General features: G+C 42.6%; 1 protein-coding gene across 3 annotated transcripts; it reads left to right on the plus strand.

Moving 5' to 3' along the window:
- Positions 1–293: 293 nt before the first annotated feature.
- Positions 294–19,452, plus strand: cracd (capping protein inhibiting regulator of actin dynamics). Of its 3 annotated transcripts, none has more exons than XM_053322771.1 (9): positions 294–366; positions 12,591–12,759; positions 13,261–13,393; positions 13,481–13,636; positions 13,741–13,956; positions 14,049–16,419; positions 17,559–17,749; positions 17,832–17,994; positions 19,233–19,452. In XM_053322771.1, exons 3-9 carry the CDS (start codon positions 13,352–13,354, stop codon positions 19,391–19,393), a joined length of 3,300 nt encoding a protein of 1,099 aa, XP_053178746.1. In that variant the 5' UTR covers positions 294–366; positions 12,591–12,759; positions 13,261–13,351; the 3' UTR covers positions 19,394–19,452. The 3 variants fall into 3 exon arrangements, with proteins under 3 accessions (XP_053178746.1, XP_053178743.1, XP_053178744.1); XM_053322768.1 differs by lacking the exon at positions 294–366 and adding an exon at positions 12,154–12,368; XM_053322769.1 differs by lacking the exon at positions 294–366 and adding an exon at positions 12,154–12,368 and having other exon boundaries at positions 13,744–13,956.

The following is a 19,452-nucleotide window of genomic DNA, read 5'->3' on the forward strand; positions in this document are numbered from 1 at the left end:
GAGCACACGGTGTTTTTTTGCGTCGAGGTGGTTAAATGTTTCCATTCATCTCCTCGTTTCTTTAATGACTTCCGAAAATCACGAGCTTACGTTACAGTAACGTGCTCGCATCGTGACAGGAGAGCTCATATGTCGGAGCTGCACCGTGTGCCCGCCTGCCTGCCGCCGCTCGCCCTTTCTCTCGCAGCCACACCCTCCCATCTCCCATCAAGCAAGCGTGCAGCTGTGCGGGGTTGTCTGTGAGTGCGTGCGTGCGTGCGTCTCCCTGTCGGGCACCCGCAGCATCAGCAACACAAAAGGGTCGGAGCTGCCTGCCGTGGGCTACCTCAGCACTGATCGGAGGGAGGAATCGCGTTTTAAAAGAAGGTGGTGGGATTTTTCTCTTTTTCTAACATGTTGTTGGTGTTTATGATGAATGTTTTTTCCATTTTCACGGCGCTGATGACCTTGTCACTGCATCCCACCTCTCATTCTTCATTGACCTGCACAGATCTTCTGCTCCATCCTTCGCAGATGTGTGTGTGTGTGTGTGTCTATGTGTATGTGTGTGTATGTGTGTGCGCGCCTTAAATGGGCTGGGACTCGCAATTTGATCCGACTTTAAATGCGCAAACGCCGATGTCAACAGGCCAAATTGGAATGTATCGGTACTTTAATAAATCCAAAAATAATACTAACCAATTAAACGCCTATTGGGTGTCATCTTTGGCTATATGTGTGAAAAGCAAAGGCCAGATTCTTTGTTCTCCGGGCGCCTTTTAGTCTGCAATTAATAGACTGTAATCCCTGTGCGGCTCGCATCCGCTAATCTGCCATTAACGGCTACGTATTGATCCGTGCCTTTAGGTCTGATGTAGTACTGTACATGTACATCTTTCTGCCCCCCAAAAAAACACACACACAATACAGCATTTGAATAGTCAGGGGGGTTTGAGTCAGCTGGAATCCCATGCACAGGCCATATGGCGCGGCCCGACATGTGCGATAAAAAAAATGAAATTGTGGATCTATTTTTCTACGCGTCATTTAAAGGCGTTTTAAATCAATGCTGCATTACTGTCATCGTCAGTGGACTCTGGTGCTGAGACACACAGAGGCAGGGAGAATGGATGGCATTTTGCCAGCAATGAATTCACAGGCTGCTGGTGTTGGATTTATGGTGCTGCTCTGTGTAAACTGGTCTGTTTTTTTTGCTTGGCTGCTTCAGCACCTGATTGACTGACAGTCTGCGTTGTAATGCTTGTCTGTAATTCTGTAGATACATGAATTATGATACATTAAATTACAGAGGTGTGTCATGTGCAATCCAGCTCTGTGTTTTGCAGAGGAAACCTTTAAGACTACCTCACCATCCTGATTCAAGAGCAATGTTTAATGAAATACTGCAACCATCAGTTTAATCTCCAGTCTGAAGAGTCTCAGACACACATAGCTGCACAGAAACAGTGATTTCAGTTATCTTGTCATCACCACCCAAATGGTGACTAATGAACAGTTTCTCAGAGACATCTGTGGAGTGCCTTTACAGTGCCAAACAGCATCCATTTTACCTGAGTCATACATCACCTTCTGACCTCAGATAAAACTGTAGCTACAGATTTGGATTTAATTGCAGCCACTCAGACAAAGAAAGTGATGCAATGTTTTCTATGCGTTTAAATGTCAATTGATTTGCAGTGATGTGGCTGCACTTTAGACAAACATAGAATCGCCACCTAATAGCGCTTCAAAGTACTATTTTGAATTCACTTAACCAGTAGTTGACTGAGTACAGCTGGAAATGCTTACCTTGATATGTTACAGTATAACAGTATGCACTTTATACTGTGATCCTGATCTAGAGTGTATTCTTATTATGGGTGGTCTCTGTCCACACATCATGTCGTTTAGTATTTTATCATAGTGCATCATATCTCTTGACCTTCCTGCATGTATTATGTTCAGTCATTAATTTTAAGATGATCAGTAGTTTGTACAGTAGTGAATATACTTTGTATTATACAGACATTGGTGTTAGAATCAGTGCTGTCTCATTTAAAGCATGCTCACATTTGTAATAACAGTCTACTGTTCACTCCTCTTTTGATCAGGTCTGTCCTAATTATTCAGTCCTGTGTGCTGCTAGTTATCATCAGCTCCACAATTAATCTACCATTCAGTGTGTAGTCTATTAAAATTGTTATTAATATTCATGAATGTTTTCTTCCCTGATGTGTTTGAGGCATTTAGGTCACGTCAGAAATTTCAGTGTATATCCAGAGTAACAAGGAAATACCGCATAAAACTGATATTTATGATACATTGTCATAGAGTCAAGCTGATTTGATTTGTATAGATCAATATCACAAATTTGCCTCCGGGGGATTTACAATCTGCACAGTAATAAAGTATCTTCCATCCTTAGACCCTCGATTTAAATGAGGAAAAACTTGCTAAAAAAGACCCTTTTAACAGGAGAAAATGTATGAAATCTCAAGAAGAGCAATAGAGGAGGGATACCTCTCCCAGGATGGACACACATGCAACAGATGTTATGTGTGCAGAATAGACCAGATAACAAAATTATAGAAATCCAGCATGGACAACAGAATTATAGATAAACTGATAACATCTGCAAAGAATCTGATCACGAGGCTGTCGAGCAACTTCCAGACACTATGAAGATTTAGACCTTCCCTATCATCCTTATATGGAATATAATTAAATACACTGATATATTTTCATCTTTTAATGCAATCCTGATTTGTATGATTATGTAAAAATGTGCAATTTTTTAAAGCTCAAATTATCATGAATATTATGAATGACTGGTTTAGTGCATGTCAAGTGCAGTGGTAGCTCCTGTATCACTGATGGTGGTTGATTCTCGTCTCTGTGCTGCTTTACACATAAAGTGGGGTCATGAAGACTCTCTGAATGTGCTCTGCATAGGTGTGTGTGTGTCGGCGTGTGCGTGTGTGTGTTTGTTTGTTTGTGTGTGTGTGTGTGTGTGTGTGTGTGTGTGTGTGTGTGTGTGTGTGTGTGTGTGTGTGTGTGTGTGTGTGTGTGTGTGTGTGTGAGAGAGAGAGAGAGAGAGAGAGAAAGAGAAAGTGTGTTTGTGCTACACTGCTGTAATATATCCAATGCATCCAGGTTGGTAAAGCCCCATCATTACCATATCCCTGTGAAACTGCAGTGTGATCCTGCCAAAACTGAGTGAGCGTGTTGGAGCCAGCCTTTTTACACACTAACGCCATGTTGATGGCATCATGATTCCAGATTTAGACTGGTACAACCATAAAATCAGGATTTTATTCATGCATTTGGTTTCATGGCTACCAGACTCAGCTGTAGTTGTTTCCTTTAGAAATGATTTATGCCTTAAAAAACAACCATTCATGACCGAAACATTATTAAGGATTTGTGGTGCAACACATTACAAACCATTATAATCACACATGTGCATACACGGTTACTGTTAACCCACAATGAAAGCCTTTGTTTGGCATCAGCCAGTTGAAAAAGATGAATGCCACTCTGTTCTCCTGCACTGGCTATCTGGCTTGGAAACAAAGTGTGACTTTGTGCCTCCTCAGCACAGCAGCACTAACAGACACAGTCAGAACGCCCATCTCTCCCCGCTCAGCGCTCACTCTACCCCGATCCCCCACCGACACGCCTTCTCCCCTCGGACCGGCTGACTGTACATGTGCTTCCACTCCAACACGCACCTGCACTCTTGCACCCGCTCTGACACGAGTTTAGTTCCTCAGTACAGACTGTGCCTTGGAAGGGCCATCAAATTTTCATCAATATGAGAATATCAGGGGATGTTTACCCTGTCACTTTTCTGTACGCCCACACACACACGCACACACACACACACACACACATGCACGCATACCCACACATAGCTAAGCCTTCACTGCATCTGACACCTGACTCCAGGTAATGCCCTAGATCCACAGTGACAGCAGGCAGGTGGAACGGCCACACACTCATAGATACCCTCGCACACAGAGCCACTGCAGGACGGTAAGAAGGCATTCTTCTACATAAATCTATAACATTTTCCCTTTAGAGCAGCGTGAAGATGATGTAGCTGTAGTTTGACTCTAACTATAATTTGCATTCATTCTTCTCAGCGTCCGTGGCATTCTGTGGGCAAAACCATTGTTCAGGTTGTGCACGAGGACTTAATGAAGCGTATCAATATTACTATGTCAGCTGTGAATATGAAAAGTCCCAGTGTTGGTGTGTGATGTTCAGTCAAGAGATGAAGGCCTCTCTGTTGTTGTTGTTGTTGTTGTTGTTGTTTCCACACTTGAGCATTGTTGGCTAACCATTGGTTGGTGTGGAAAATATAATCATGGTCATGTGATACATGTTGCGTGTTACTCTATAGTCTATTGTTCCTCCACATGCACCCTTTGGACATCTAGAGTGTGGACAAATGCCACTTCCTTACAGCATAATGTTTGAAAAAAAATGAACATTATGTAATCATCAAGGCAGTGTTGTGTTTATTTATTGCTGGCCTGTTGGACTAGAGTGTGTTTTATCTGGTAATGTATTTATAGGCCTAGATACTGGGGTTTGCTGGGCACCTCTAATCAGGTTTTCAGTCACATTAGCAGCTCCAGAGATCACAATGTTGGTCTGTTGGTCGCTCCACCATTTTTGTCCAGACTGAATGATCTTGAACAGATATTGAATGGATTGCCATAAAATTTTGTGCAGACATTCATGGAACATGAACTGAGGAACTCAGAGGATGAATCTTTCTGACTTTGGTGACACCTTGACTTTTCCACTAGCATCACCATGAGGTTCACGTTTGTGGATTTGAGTGTAATGTCTTGAAAAATGATTGGATGGATTGGCATGAAATTTGATACAAATTCATGTGTAACTTGAATTCACAAGATCAGTCTGCCCATCAATTTGGTTTATGACCTAATCCTTCCCAATTCATCTTCAGCTTTACTTTGTGTTTAGTGCTAATTAGCAGATGTTAGCATTTCAAACGCTTACATGCTAAACTTTATTCCTTTATACCCTCAGTATCAGCATTAAGCTGTGCCTGAATACAGCCTAACAGCAACATTGTAGTTTTGTCTCAGCTCTGCCTCAGCTCTCACTGAAGCTGACGTAGGTTTGGGTCAGACATGCTGAACACATGAGGCTCCATTTTCATTGGGGCATTAACATTGGCACAGGCTGGATCTGCAGTTTCCCCTTATTTTTGATATCTTTGTGCCCTGTACAATGTGTATGGCACAAAGGTGATACATAAAACTGAGATAGAACATGGAGTTACATTACATTACATATTTGTATACGAACCAGTGGCCCATTTTACAAAAGCTACTGTCGAGCACTGCTTACACACAGAGTACAAATGGTGGGAGTGTCACTTGCTAATGTTCACAAATTGCAGATAAATTTTGCATGTCCTACATGCATGTGTCACAAGAATGGAGTTTGTTTTGATTATATGAATATATGAAAATAGGAAAGAGTAGGTAAAACAGGCCCACAGTTTGTTTCTGCACAACATCACTCAGTTGATGATTTTGTGCCTCCATCAGCAAATGTAAGTGAAATGCATGATGGAAATGTTTAGCTATTGCATAATAATGCTAAATAATGTGAATAAAGATTCTGAATAGACACTTAATACACCCACATCAACATCACATTAATAGCTTATTCGATTATTATCCATTTTATAAATAGGTGCTTTTCACCAGCATCTGTCATTCACAACCCATACTCTGTATAGAAAACCATCAACATCAGACTGCTGCAAAATCACCACATAAATTCTGTGCTTCATACATCATACATTGATACATGGCAGTGCTCTGCTCTACTTTTGTCTCCGTTTGTGTCACAAACCATCAGATGTAGGAGATAGTGACATCCTGGGGACGCATCAGACAACCATAGTTCACAGTGAACTTCTCCCCCCTGAAAATTCTCACTCACATCCAGAAACACTGGGTTACCACACATGAAGACCTTCTTTTCAACTTGTCTATGAAAGTAGAATTTCATATTTCAAAGTGTAGTTAAATTTGATCATGTTTTTTTTTAGAAGGGAACTCCTGTCACATAAACCCTCTGTTTTTTCAGCAGTAGTATGGTCGAGAAGATGATAAATCATCACACACCACAGATATTAATTTTCCATAAATTATCCAATTCCTTCAAATATAGTGTGCACTGGATATACAAAAATCTCCCTCTTTGTGCACATGAACTAACACTTTGCGTCTGCTGTTAAAACAGCCACATGCAGTGTTTGTGCATATATGCAGGTGTGTGAACTATCTCAGTCTGTTTATAGTGATAAGAGTCTGATGTGAAGGTTGATTCTGTGTTGTGTTTGTCTGCTCTGGCTAATATGTTGCCATGGAAACCGGAGGCTGCTCAAACTTTGGATAGTGGTAAAGAATGAGACTGGGAGGAGTTGCGTGTACTGGGAAAACCTATTTATTTTATTACAGACACAGTTTTTGTCACTCCACCCATCCTGATGGATAGTTCTACTATTCACATGCTTCCTCCATCCACCCCTCCTCATGTCACCCTCCATGCCACACTCATGTTCCTCACAACAAACTAACAAACCCAAACCTGCTGTTGTGTCTCTGTTCTATATTTATGTCACAATTTCCTCCCACAGCAGAGGCAGTGGAGACGGTCATCTGGGTAAAACAAGCTTTGTGCAGAAGGGCAGATCGATGTTCCCTAAGGTTTTACTGCAGTGGTGCGCAGCTATCTCAAGCTGTGCAACTCAAATAGGTAAACTGTTACACAGCTCCACCACGTTCGTCTGTCTGCTTTGTCAGCAAGCTACTTGTGCTGTAAGGTTATGGCAGTTAGCCGACGCCACGCCGCTACAACACTAAGCCATGCCATAGGACTCTGGCAATTGTCTCGCCCACTCTGGTGCAGAGCCGTGTCACCATCAAATGATGTTGAGCTGCTGGGTCATTGGACAGCGCTGCAACCCGGCATCGCGTTATACCACCGCCATACTATGATGCAGCTGTTGTCAAAGGCATTTTTCTGCTTCTGTTGAGCACATGGCTGCTCCTCGTGCTTCTCTCATCCCATCTCTAGCTCTGCTCCTTGAGTCTGTCCTCTGCAGCAATGGGCCTACAAACACTCACACCAAGAAACACAAACACAAGTCATACACAGGCTACTTGCTTAATATTAGCAGTGGCAGCCAAGAAAAGTCAACACATGTAAACAAACAGACAAACAATACAAGAAAAAGATCTCTCCGGCAGACAAAACCACATACAGTGTCTCTCTTTGCTACACACACTGTCTGTGTTCACACACTCCTACTACCAAACATGCTTGTTCGCTCCTTGTTCTGTGCTGGCTGGAGTCAGAGAGCACAAAGGGCCTTTCTAGGCGAGACATTTCTGAGAGAGTCTGTCCAGTTCTGTCACCCTCAGGAAGGAAGCCCACGACATGCTGATCCCACTGGAGACAGCGGGCTTTTCTCCGGCTCTCTCAGTACTGTCTCACACTGTGTGGTACTCGACTGCCGGCCCGGGTGCTTGTGGTTTTACACAACACACATTTCCGCAGCACATCAGAAAACCTCTGGCTCGGCCATGCTGCAGACAAGTGTTGAGTGTTTCGGCTGGAGGATGCACGGGTTTGAGGGTTCCTGTCGCTGTCTTTGGTTTGTTGGTTCCTGCCAGTTTATGAGATGCAAATAAGAGGTGGTTCATGTGGTTTGTGTGATTGTTCCTGTTGTATCTATATTAGACGACAAACAGGTTATCATAGAGAGAGTAAGCATGTTCAAATCAGCTGTGGATGACTTACTTTTTTGTGTTTTATTTCAGTACTTCCTGTAACCCCCAACCACTTGTCATGTCAGATGTATCACTGACTTTTCCAAACCACAATTTCTGCACCAACAAGTCATAACAGAGAGGCCTCAGAGCACACATCTTGATTTTAAAACGTCACATGCTTTATTCAATTTTTTATTAAGAGCTATTCCGCAAGAACTAACCAAGCTGAGCCTTTTGATTATAAAGCTAGAGGCGATGGAGAGCGAAATAAAAAGCAAGACTAGTGGAAGTGGAAACCTTAGCTCAGCTCGGCTCGAGCACAGTAAATGTGCAGCGCCCCTCTCCTGATCTGTCATGTTTGTCTCCTCTCAGTCTGGGCTGCTCTCCTCTCATCTCCTCTCCTTCATTAAAAGCTCACACTTGCTCCTTTTAAACCTGCAGTAAAGGAGCACCCCCCCCCCCCCCCCCCCCCCCACACACACACACACACACACACACACAAGCTCACTTGCTTCTTCTCTCACTACAGCCAAGGTGTGCCGTGACCATGGCGACGGACACCACGGAAACTAAGCATGACATGCATTTAGAGGTAACCGAATCCAAAGGCCCAGGTAAATAGGAAAAAATGAGTGCTTTTAGATGCATCTTAAAGAGACAGTGCTTAAAACAGAGTCAGCGATAACATCATGAGGATGACCTCTGTTAGCCTCGGTGTAATGCTCTTTTTTTTCACTGTTTCTTTAAGGACTGTGTGGTGTGGTGATGGGTTTGAATTGATAGAAGAGATTTACAGTAGCCTTTAGATTTGTTGGTGGTTTGCTGTGTCCACATTTCTAACTTCTCTACTTCACTAACCTCTATTTTATCCCTTTAAGCAATTTTTAGGTAACACTTCATCAGCGTTCATCATATACCCATGTAGCAAAGATTTAATGAGTTGTGTGAAAGAAATACGACATCACATCAATATCAAAATATCAAGAAGCCTCTTTTATGTCCAGGAATTGAAAGAGACAACGTTTAGTAGATAAAAGCCTGAAGTTTAGTTGAACATTTTGGGAAATTAATTATGAATTCACTCTCTGGTGGAGAAGTAGATGAGGAAATTGATAGTACTCTCATATCTTTTGTTAAATATAATGCTACGGCCAGTAGTCGGTTAGCTTAGCTTAGCAGAAAGATTGGACCTAGTTAGAAACAGCTAGCCTCACTCTGTTCAACAGCTACAAATCTGTACAAAGCTTAAATGTAAAAACAATAACAGTAACAGAAATAGTCAGACACATGACTTAGTTATTTTAGACACCTTTGAGAGGTGCTGGTGGGAGGATTTTGAATTCTTGGACAGAGCCAAGCTAGTTGTTGGTTGTTTACAGTCTTTATGCTAAGCTAGGCTAATTGGCTGCTGGCTTTATATTTATAGATCTGACCTGCATTTCCCTAAATCTCATTTTTTTAATGACACAGAAAATCCAGTAATTTATTCCACAGCACCCTGAATTGCTGACTATCTTGTTATTAGACATGTGAGCTGCTTCATTGTGTGAATTTGACCTTTGATGTGAGCAATAAGTAGGAAAAAAATAAAATAAACTGTTATTGGGAGCCAGACCCCTGCTGGTTTTCTCTTCCCCCAGCTAGTTAATTTCCCTCTACCAGATGTGAAATATTTCCTGATGAGATGGCTAGAATTAAAAAACCAGCAGGGGTCTGAGTCTGAGTCCAGAGGACCAGGGTGAAAGCACACTGCACTACCGACATACAGCAAACAATAGTTAACCCTAGTGTGAGGTTGGTAGTGGAGTGCTGCCGCTGCTGCTGCTGCTGCTGAGTCGTCTACGCCGCTGAAAAAAGTGTCCTTTCTTGTTTCACGCATGAGTGTGTGAGCATGCCCACGGCAGTGCATTATGGGCTTTGTTCCAGAGTAGAAACACTGGACGGGCCCTGATGCTGAGAGAGCATGCTGCAGGGAAACAGAACATCAGCGTCTCAGCATAATATCATTGGCTGCTCTGACAGACAGAGTGGCAGTGGGTCTGACAGAGTATTGAGCATGTCATCAATTTCATCAGCGCGCTATGTAAACACAAATCTATTTAAACAAAAGACAGATTTTTTTTATGATTGTCAAGTGATAAGCAGACCGATTGATAATCGCTCAAATCTCACACTCAACATGGACAGACTTTTAATTATTTTTCAATATATTTTATTAAAAGAGAGTTAAATAGAAGAAGGCCATTTCCACAAAGACTTCTTCCCTTTTTGGCTCTCATTTTTCTGTCACTAAAGTTATTTCATTCCCACCTAACAGTCTGCAAAACATAAAACTCAAACATTTATATCTACCCCAATTTTATAGAATCCCCATATTGATGTAAACATTACGGTCCAAAATAAAAACGTTTCGCTGTTTCTCAAGAAGAAAATGCCAAATATTCCTCCATTCCAGCCACTTGTACAGATGAACTGCCCTTTCTTGTCCCATGTGATCACAGGCTGAATATCTTTGGATTGTAGACTGTAAGACAGTCTATCAACTTGAAATGGGCCCTCCCTAATACATGCTGAAATTTCCTCCCTGACATTTAAGCAAAGGACTAATCTATTAATCAAGAGAATAATGAATATATCAATCAACAATGAAAACAATTGTTGACTGCAATCTTACAAAAGCAAAAAAGAAACAACTTGTCACTTTTACACTTGGGTTTTTGTGCTGATGAATCAAACGAGATTGAGTGTGTTAAATAGTGGGTTTAGTTAGTTTAGTGGACAAGAGAAAGGTCAGCTCCTATTTCAAGTGCTTATGCTGAGCTAAGCTAACTGGTTGCAGGATAGCTTTATATTTACTGTACAGGTATGATCTACTACTAACTTCTCTTGGCAATAAACCAAACATATTTCTCAAAATGTCTACTATTTCTGTAAAATGTAAAAAAAAAAAAAAAAAAAAGAAAAGAAAAAGGAGAGAGAAGCGTTACAATTAAAAATATAATTTTCTCCAATTTAATTAGAATAAGATTATATCTTCAAGGCGTTGAGAGGAAATTGGAGGCATTAGAGACTTCCAGTAAAGGGAAATTCTGTCTAATGACTGAAGTGTAAATGTGGTTGTGTCATCTGTCACATTTGTCATATTTCGTACATTTTGGACAATTTTGGCCTTTGTGACGAAGGTGTCACTGTAATGACATCACTGATATGGTCAAGACTGATAATGATAACTGATTTCTATTGATTGTTTGCTTCTCAGATTTGAAGGGTAAAAGCATTCTGTTTAAATTAAACCTGGGCAGTGTCCCATTTTATACAAACAAATATTACTCAGGCAATCAAAGACAGCAAATAAATCATGAATTCCCCACTTTGTGTTTCTAGTGAATTGCCTCAATATGAATACATGTACAAAACCTTAACTTCAGGGTGAAGGAGCTAAGTGGGAAAATGAGTCTACTGTATAATTTCCCATGATGCCTCTGGTATGGTGAGCAGCATGCGATGTGAAATCCCACACCAGTTGCTACTTATAGCTCTGAAAGGGATACCCACAGAGCCCTGAGAACGCCTGTCTGCACAGTGGTGTAGAGTAGCTTTGTAGCTCTGTAACTTCACCCATTTCGTTCATCCCGCGGACCTCCACAAGTACTCAGACACACAAATAAATACACAAACAAAAACAAAACACACTGAAGGACTTACACTAGCAGAAGAAGGCCAGAAAAGTTCATTTTTACATTTTGAAATGAAACTAAGAGATATCTGTTTACATTTTCTTTGGGATACTACAGCTTTTGCACATGGGAAAGTTTAGCCCATGTGTATAACTTTTTGGCATGAAGCACAATGAAGAAATAAAGCAACCAAAAGTCCAAACTTAGTTTTATTGAGTACCGTAAACTGTAAACTCATGACTTCCTTTAATCAGCAACGATGAAGTGGCTTTTTTTTTTTTTACAACTATTGCTTTATTACACTTACTGTAACTGTTGGCTCATTGTTTTGTCTTTGGCGGTATGTTGCCCCTGTATCTTTTGCCGCAGTTTAAGGAGTAATGTCATTGACCTATGAATCAGGTTGATTAATTTCATATGTGTCATTAAGGAGCAGTAAAAGTATAATCTTAGCACTTAACCCTACGTTAATAGTGCATGCCATTAAGCGCAACATCCCTGGTTGGACTCTGGCTTGGGATCTTTTTTGCATGTCATACCCCTCCCCCCTCTTTACCCTCATTTCCTGTCTGCTCTCCAAAAAATATCTTTAAAAAACTGTCCTCCCCTTGGTTTTGCATAACTTGGAGAGTTGTTATCTATTAAAGGGTCAAATACTGCAGGTTAAATGTGATGTGAGTCACACATTTGACCAGAACTCTTTAAACCATGAGTGTCATGGTGGGTTTTCACTGCTGTCCTTTCTCTCAGAAGAAATCATGGACTTTGCTTATGTTTACTTTGCAATTCAAGGATTTGATCACCACATTTTTAAAGCTGCTCTGACTGTGGGTGCTCTGTTTTTATGCGTGGTGTTTTTCTTTCCCTCTCCCCGTATATAAGAGTAAGTATGAACCAAAGAGCCAAGGTTTTCTTCTCATTCCATCTGCTATTGTGATTTTTTTTTTCCATTCAATCAATTGCATTTCATTAACTAACACACAGATACACAAAGACACGCCTACAGGCACCGTCCTGCCTCGTTATCTTGCCTGAGGGCGAGATACAGAGATTGATGATCCGGTTGCATGTAGCTGTGGTTATCATCTGTTTTATTTGCCAACAGAGAAACGGCGGCAGGGCAAATTCCAGCCCTTCAGAAGACTGTTTGGGAAGAAGAAGAAACGGGAGGCTAAAGGAGGCTTTGATGGAGCAGAGCTAAAAGCGAGTTTTTCTACTGGGGAAGTGTGCAATGGAGTTGTTTCTGACGATGAGGAGCCCAATCCAAATCTGAGGTAAGTTTTTGAGCAGTGCATAAGAAAACTGAGCTTGTCCTTGTGTGATTGTTATTATAGCTGATGAAAGTTACACCCAAATCTTATCAATAATTTAGTGTCTGTACAGGAAGTTTGTAAAATGCTTGCCACCTTAGTTAGAAAAATCTACTCCGATTTTATCCAAGAAACGACTTTGCTTCTTATCAGACTTTGTCATCCATTCATACTTCACAGGAAAGTGAAACTGATAAAAAAGCCTCTCATAAATGCTGGAAGTTGTGGTTTTGCAATCTGTTGAGAAAAGGGTGAGGCCCTACTCATGTACAGCTCATAAAAGGGTCGACATGATCTGAGACTCTAATTGATGTGTGGAAACTGCTGGTGTGTAAAAAGAGGTCATTCATTTCTTTGTGTGAAATAATTTGCGGAGCTCTACTGCAGCCCTGCTCATGATAAATGAATGAATGATAGACGGTAATGACACACTGCAATGCTGAAGACGCTCTTATTCTTCTGCAGAGAGTTGAATCCTATCGGATCTCGAGCTCTCTCACACGACAGCATCTTTATCCCAGAGGAGCCTGTGACCGAGCCCAGTCTAGACTACACCATGTCCCAGGAAAACGTCTCTGATAAAGTTCGGAATCTGCAGGTAAGCCTTAAAGCAATGTGCACCAAGATCAGTTCTCTTCTGCCTATATATGGTATTAACATGTCACCTTTATTGTTGATCACACAGAGGCAGATAGCACAAAGTATAAAGTTCGGCCAGAAGCCTCCCTCTCTGAGGAGGAGTGAGGGAGATGAGGGCAGTTCAGATGAGGAGGAGGTTCCCCGGAGCCCTCTGAAGGTGATGGCACAGGTGGAAGTGGAGCCAGCAAAAACAGAGCCAAAGGTGACACTTGTTATCTTATTCTGGTGACAATATGATTTGATTTTTAAAAGCAGTGTGACTGAGATGTGTATCAGTAAGTAAATGCTTTGTTATTGGGACAAAAGCAGGTCCAGGAGACCCAACAAGCAGGATCGCACAGCACCCCAGTGAAGTCCCTGAGGTCCAAACGAGTTCTTCCACCTACTGGTACGATTGAGTCTATCAACCTGGATGCTGTCCCGCAGTCTGTTCCTCGCTTAGACAACACCGCCGCCAAACATAAACTCTCCGTCAAACCGAAAAATCAGAGGGTTTCCCGCAAACACCGGCGGTTCACACAGGTGAGTCGTTGTGTGGGTCTAAGCATGCTATTGACTCATTTTGCAAACCTTAGTTGTGGATAAGAAAACTAATCATTCTTCCACATCCCCAGGAGATCCAAGAGATATCTATGCCTGGTGTGCTGCAAGAGGACTTCGAGGCAGCAGGTGTCTCCACAGTTGATCAGCGCAGGACATCTGTTGAAGAGTCGCTTGAAAGCTTCAAGAAACAAAGACTCCATGAGGAGGAAAGACAAGAAACAAAGAGGAAGTTGGAGGAACAGAGGTTCAGACAGGAGGAAGAGGAGAGGAGGAAGAGAGCAGAGGAACTGAGGCTGCGTGAACTGGATGAGGAGAGGTGTCGTAAACAGCAAGAGGAGGAGCGCATCCGTAAAGAGGAGGAAGAAAGAAGGATTAGGGAGGAGGAAGAGAGAAGGATTCGGGATGAGGCAGAGAGAAGGATGAGGGAGGAAGAGGAGAGAAGGATGAGGGAAGAGGTAGAAAGGAGGCGGCGAGAGGAGGAAGAGCAGATGCGGAAAGAGGAAGAGGAAAGGAAGATGCGAGAAGAACAGGAGCATCGACAGCGGGAGGAGGAGAAAAGACGACTTGAAGAGCAGAGGAGAAAAGATGAGGAGAGAAAGAAGCAGGAGGAGGAGGAGGAGGAGGCCAGAAGGCAGGAGGAGCTTGAGGCTGAGCGTCTACGTTTGGAGAAGCTAAGAGAGGAGGAGGAAAGGAAGAAAAAGGAGGAAGCAGAAAAGCAGAGGTTGCAGGAGATTGAAGAAAAGAAAAAAATAGAAGCAGAGGAAAGAATGAGAAAGGAGGAAGAGGAGCAGAGGAGGCTGTCTGTAGAGGATCCAGATGGCAGCTCAGATCCACAGGAGAGGCAGAGGAGAGCTGAGGAGCTGCGCTGGAAAGAGATGGAGGAGAGACAGAGGCCTTTCTCTTTCAAAGTTTCCTCTGGAGAAAAACAGATTTTGTTTCAAAAGGTCAACCTGACGCCCGTTACACCGACCTCCAGCCGCAAGAGCAGCGCTGCCGCTGATCAGAGAGAAGGTGCTAAGGCCTCCTCCTCTGAAGGACCGGACTCCCCCAACTTGCCAACATCTCCATATGTCCCCCACACAGCCATTCTGGTGACAGGCGCCCAGCTTTGTGGAACAGCTGTCAATTTGGACCAGATCAAAGACACCGCCTGCAAGTCTCTGCTGGGTCTAGGAGAGGATAGAAAGGCCCAGGGAACACCGCCAACCATGAGCAAGACTTCACCAGACCGCAAGTCTGGCAAAACCAAATCACTCAGTGAGTCCTCTCCCTCTACAGAGCAGTCTGGTGCTGACGTCCTGGCAGAGTGGGCTAGTATCAGATCGAAGATATTCAAGGGGGTAGAAGAAGGAAAGTATGAAGAGTACCCAGAGTCGAGCAAAAACCAGCCTCAGCCCAGCAGTGAAGAACAGCCTGCGTTCGCCCACACGAACCTCAGGAAGACAATGTCAGCCAGCGCCAAGTTCTCCATCACCCCCGCAAAGAAGAAGTTCGGAGATTCAAACAGAAACTCTGAGGTGTTCACTACAGATGACAAAGAAGCAGGAGAGGAAATTCCTCCATCTGATAGCCCTACTGCAGCCTTACCAACACCAACCAGTAAACCTCAGAACAGGACCAGTAAAACTGTCCGTATTGTAGAAAGAGGGTCAGAGGAATGTATGTTTGCCAAAGACCTCCCCTCTTTCCTGGTTCCCAGCCCTGGAGACAAACCTGAGGGGCAAGAATTGAGGAGCAGAGGATACAGTGAGACAGAGGCACCTGAAAGCAAAGAGGAGGGAGAGGAGCGGGCCTCAGGCAGTGAGGACAAGCCCTCACCTTTTGGCATTAAGCTGAGGAGGACCAACTACTCCCTCCGCTTTCACAACGAACAGTCCACAGAGAAAAGGAAGAAACGCTACAGTGCAGGAGACAGCTTCGATGGCGTCCCTTCACCTCTCACCCCCATTGAGCCAGACTCTGATGCTTCCTCTGTCTTTTCTGACAGATCAAGTCCCACATCGCCTCAGAGAGATTGTGTGGTCGGCAAGTACTTACATGCATGTGCCTCCCCCATCCCTCGTGCTAAATCAGTCAAGTCTACCAGCCCGACCACACACAGTGAAGGCGAAAAGGTGGTTTCAAAGCCACCGCTCTACCGAAGACCAGCCACGTCACCCAAACCTACTGGAGCAACCCCGACACCTCCCCCATCGCCGTTACCTAAAGTGGTCCATGGCTCTTCCGGTGATGCCATGGTTCTGAGAACTGGGGGCGCAGATTCACCCAGCCAGGAGCAGCCAAGCAGGAGCGAGGAACCATCAGCGGTGGCCCAGTTGCAGAGGAGCAGCCATGGCCAGATCCATGGGGAAGAAGAGCCGAAGGAGAAGAGATCCTTCTTCCCCTCCATTAACATCCCCTGGAGAGAGAAGGCAGACAGAAAGACAGAGCTCATCAAAAGAGGTCAGTGTCACTTTGAGCAGGCACTGTGTTGTTAGTGCTAATCGGGAAATGGCTTAAAGAAAAAGTTTGACATTATAAGGGATATGTTTCTTAGCTTTCTTGCCAAGGGTTTGATGAGAAGATCGATAGCGCTACAGCCAGCAACAATGAGCTTAGTTAAGCATAAAGTCAGGAAACAGGAGGAAACAGCTAGCTTAATAAAATCCACCATAAAGTTGAAATAATTTGTTAAATGAAAAAACAGTTTTGTTAAAGATCCCCTCCAGACATGTTTTAAGATTTATATAAAACTATAAAAAATCTACTGTGAACTGTTGGTGTAAAAACAGAGCTGCTAATTTTTGAGTTCGGCTTGGAATGAGATTTGTCCCTAGTTGGGGTTATGGGGTGGTATTTGTGTTAAATTGACCCATTTGACCCCTCTCCAGCCTTATGAACCTACAACTTTTCAGATTTTTTCTTCTTGCTAATTTATATTAATTGGGTAGCATTTTGTGTAGCACTCCAAATATTACACATTTTTTTATCTATGCTCCTCACCTAGTCGCTCCCATCATCCAACACTCCCCACTTTAGTCTCTCAGGTCCACGGGTGCCTGGTTTTGTTTTAAAATGGGAATTTGGAAAGATATGTAATTGGCAGGGGGTTAAGAAGAGTTTCTAATTGAGATTACTCTGAGTAGCATGCATGGGAACACATTACAATCTAATAGTAGTTGTATATATTTCTCGTTTTTCTTCATGATGGTATGAGAAATTTGCCGCTGCTGTTGCGCTGTGCTGCTCTGTCTTGTCTGTCTGTGCGCTGACAGTATCCTCCTGTTCGTGTTGCAATGTTATCAGTTATGAATTTTCTTTTCACTGCATGAGAAAACAGACATTTGGCGTGAGAGCATGTGAAAAGTGTCCATTGCATGAGTCTCATGGTCAATGCATAAGTGTTGGCAGCCCTGACAAAAACCATATCAGACACAAATTATTGTTCACTTATCTCTTTATCTTTATCCTAAAATGACATCTGCTCATTCTCCCTCATTATGCAAATATATGTTCATTTCAAAAGTTGAACTACAAGTGTGATTAGCTTCAATTGATACACAGCTCTAACAATTTGCTAATATGCATGTGTTCCCCTGCAGAAAAACCATCACTACAGAGCAGGCACTCACTCGACAGTTCGAAGGTCCAGGAGAAAGAAGCTGGGCCGTTATGGATCACACTGGCGCTGCAGAAGCAGAAGGGTTTCAGGGAGCAGCAACAGAACCGAGAGGACCGCCGTAGCCTAAGAGAGGCCAAAGTGGCAGAAAAACACTCAAAAGATAGAGACAGCGTATGTGTCCCAGATTGACTGTTATCTGTATTGATCGTACACAGTGTTCTTCCTCTCAAGCAGTTACAAATCTCTTTTACAGGTTACGCTGGTGAGCCCCACAGAGAGCAGAGGAAGTGGGAGTATCAGTCCCAGCTCTAAACCTCAGACACCAGAGGAGCCCAAGAGACCAGACAGCCTCCTGGGACGATTTGAGCGTCGGGACCACCTGAAAAAAGCCAACACTTTACCCAGCTCTGTCACTGGTAAGAATCTGCATCTATAACAGCACAGCCTTTTAATGCTGATGGTTGTTTGATGGAGAGATTCATCTTTGATAATTGATCAATCATTTATCAAGTAAAAATGCCAAACATTACTGGCCCCTGATACTTAATGGTACTTAATGATTTACTGCTTTTCTTTGTTTTCTTGTAGTTTGAAATTCGTCTTTACTGTTGTTCAGACAAAATAAACCATCTGGAGATGGGCTCTGGGAAAATGGACATCTTTCAATACTCTTTGATAATATGTAGACTAGATAATCGCACAATATTTGTCATATTGATTATCATAAGCATGCTCATAAGTTGCTGCTCTCAAGTCTTATTTACAATATGCTGACACTCAAATATTTCAATTATTTGTTCTTGATAAGAAATGATTTATCTATTAATAAACTGCTCATTAGAAGAGCTGTAACAATCAGTCGATCAATGGATAAAACAATCAACAACTTATTTGATATTTATATATTATTTGATCCATTAATTGTAAAAAATAGTAAAGATTTGATTGTTCCAAGTTCTCAAATGTGATCATTTGCTGCTTTTGTTTGTCATACATTATAGTAAACTAAATATTTGGGGGGTTCGGACTGTTGGTCCGACAAAACAAGAAGAAGAAGAAATAGAAATAGAATACATTGACAATATGATCTCCTGACAATTAAGACATACCAAAATACTCTGCTTGGAATAATAATTTGTCTAAGATATTTTGTTTTACACAGAAATGTTTCAATTACTTAAATAAAAATGTTTGATTTTCTTTGTCCTCCATTAAAAAATGCAGTATCTATGAATGTTCAAATATTTTTCAGTTCACCTGTTGGATGCAGGATGTCTCCTATTTCACTATAAAGTTCATTCTCAGTGTTTTGTGCACTGGAGGTCATGTCTCCACATTACACTACTGGACCAGGATTGGCTCCAAACTAGTTGTAACGTCAAAAATATTGCTAGTAGGTAGACTACATGTCTTTAAATCAGATTTCAGGTGAACAAAGAGAAACTTTTCAATTTCAGCAGATGAATATGAAAACAGATTCTGGTGTCAAATTCTACACGTCATTCTGCACAGTGGAGCTCAAAAATCACAGTGAAGTAACTAAATTCTTAAACACATTCTTGATGAGAGGGGGACTTTAAACTTACTTAAAATGAGTATAAAAGTGTTATGAATAGAACTGTAACTAAATGTTTTCCTTGGTTTGGTGTTTCAGTTGAGATCGCGGACTCTACACCATCGCCACCTGCTGTCAAGGAGGTGTCAAAGCGCTTCCCCTCCAGTGACTCTCCGCAGGTGTCCACAGAGCCGGCCTGGCTGGCCCTGGCCAAGAGAAAGGCCAAAGCCTGGAGCGACTGTCCTCAGATCATCAAATAACACCACCGGCAGCAACCCCCTCCCCCAAACCCCAACTCCACACTAGGCTCTGGCCTGCA

The sequence above is a fragment of the Scomber japonicus genome, chromosome 7 (assembly GCF_027409825.1).
Source record: "Scomber japonicus isolate fScoJap1 chromosome 7, fScoJap1.pri, whole genome shotgun sequence".
In the NCBI taxonomy this organism is placed as follows: domain Eukaryota; kingdom Metazoa; phylum Chordata; class Actinopteri; order Scombriformes; family Scombridae; genus Scomber; species Scomber japonicus.

Coding starts and splice junctions, on each gene's coding strand:
- cracd (XM_053322771.1), top strand. CDS start 13,352: ATGTCCCAGGAAAACGTCTCTGATAAAGTTCGGAATCTGCAG. Junction 13,957..14,048: donor AACACCGGCGGTTCACACAG/GTGAGTCGTTGT, acceptor CCACATCCCCAG/GAGATCCAAGAGATATCTAT. Junction 17,750..17,831: donor ACTCAAAAGATAGAGACAGC/GTATGTGTCCCA, acceptor TCTCTTTTACAG/GTTACGCTGGTGAGCCCCAC.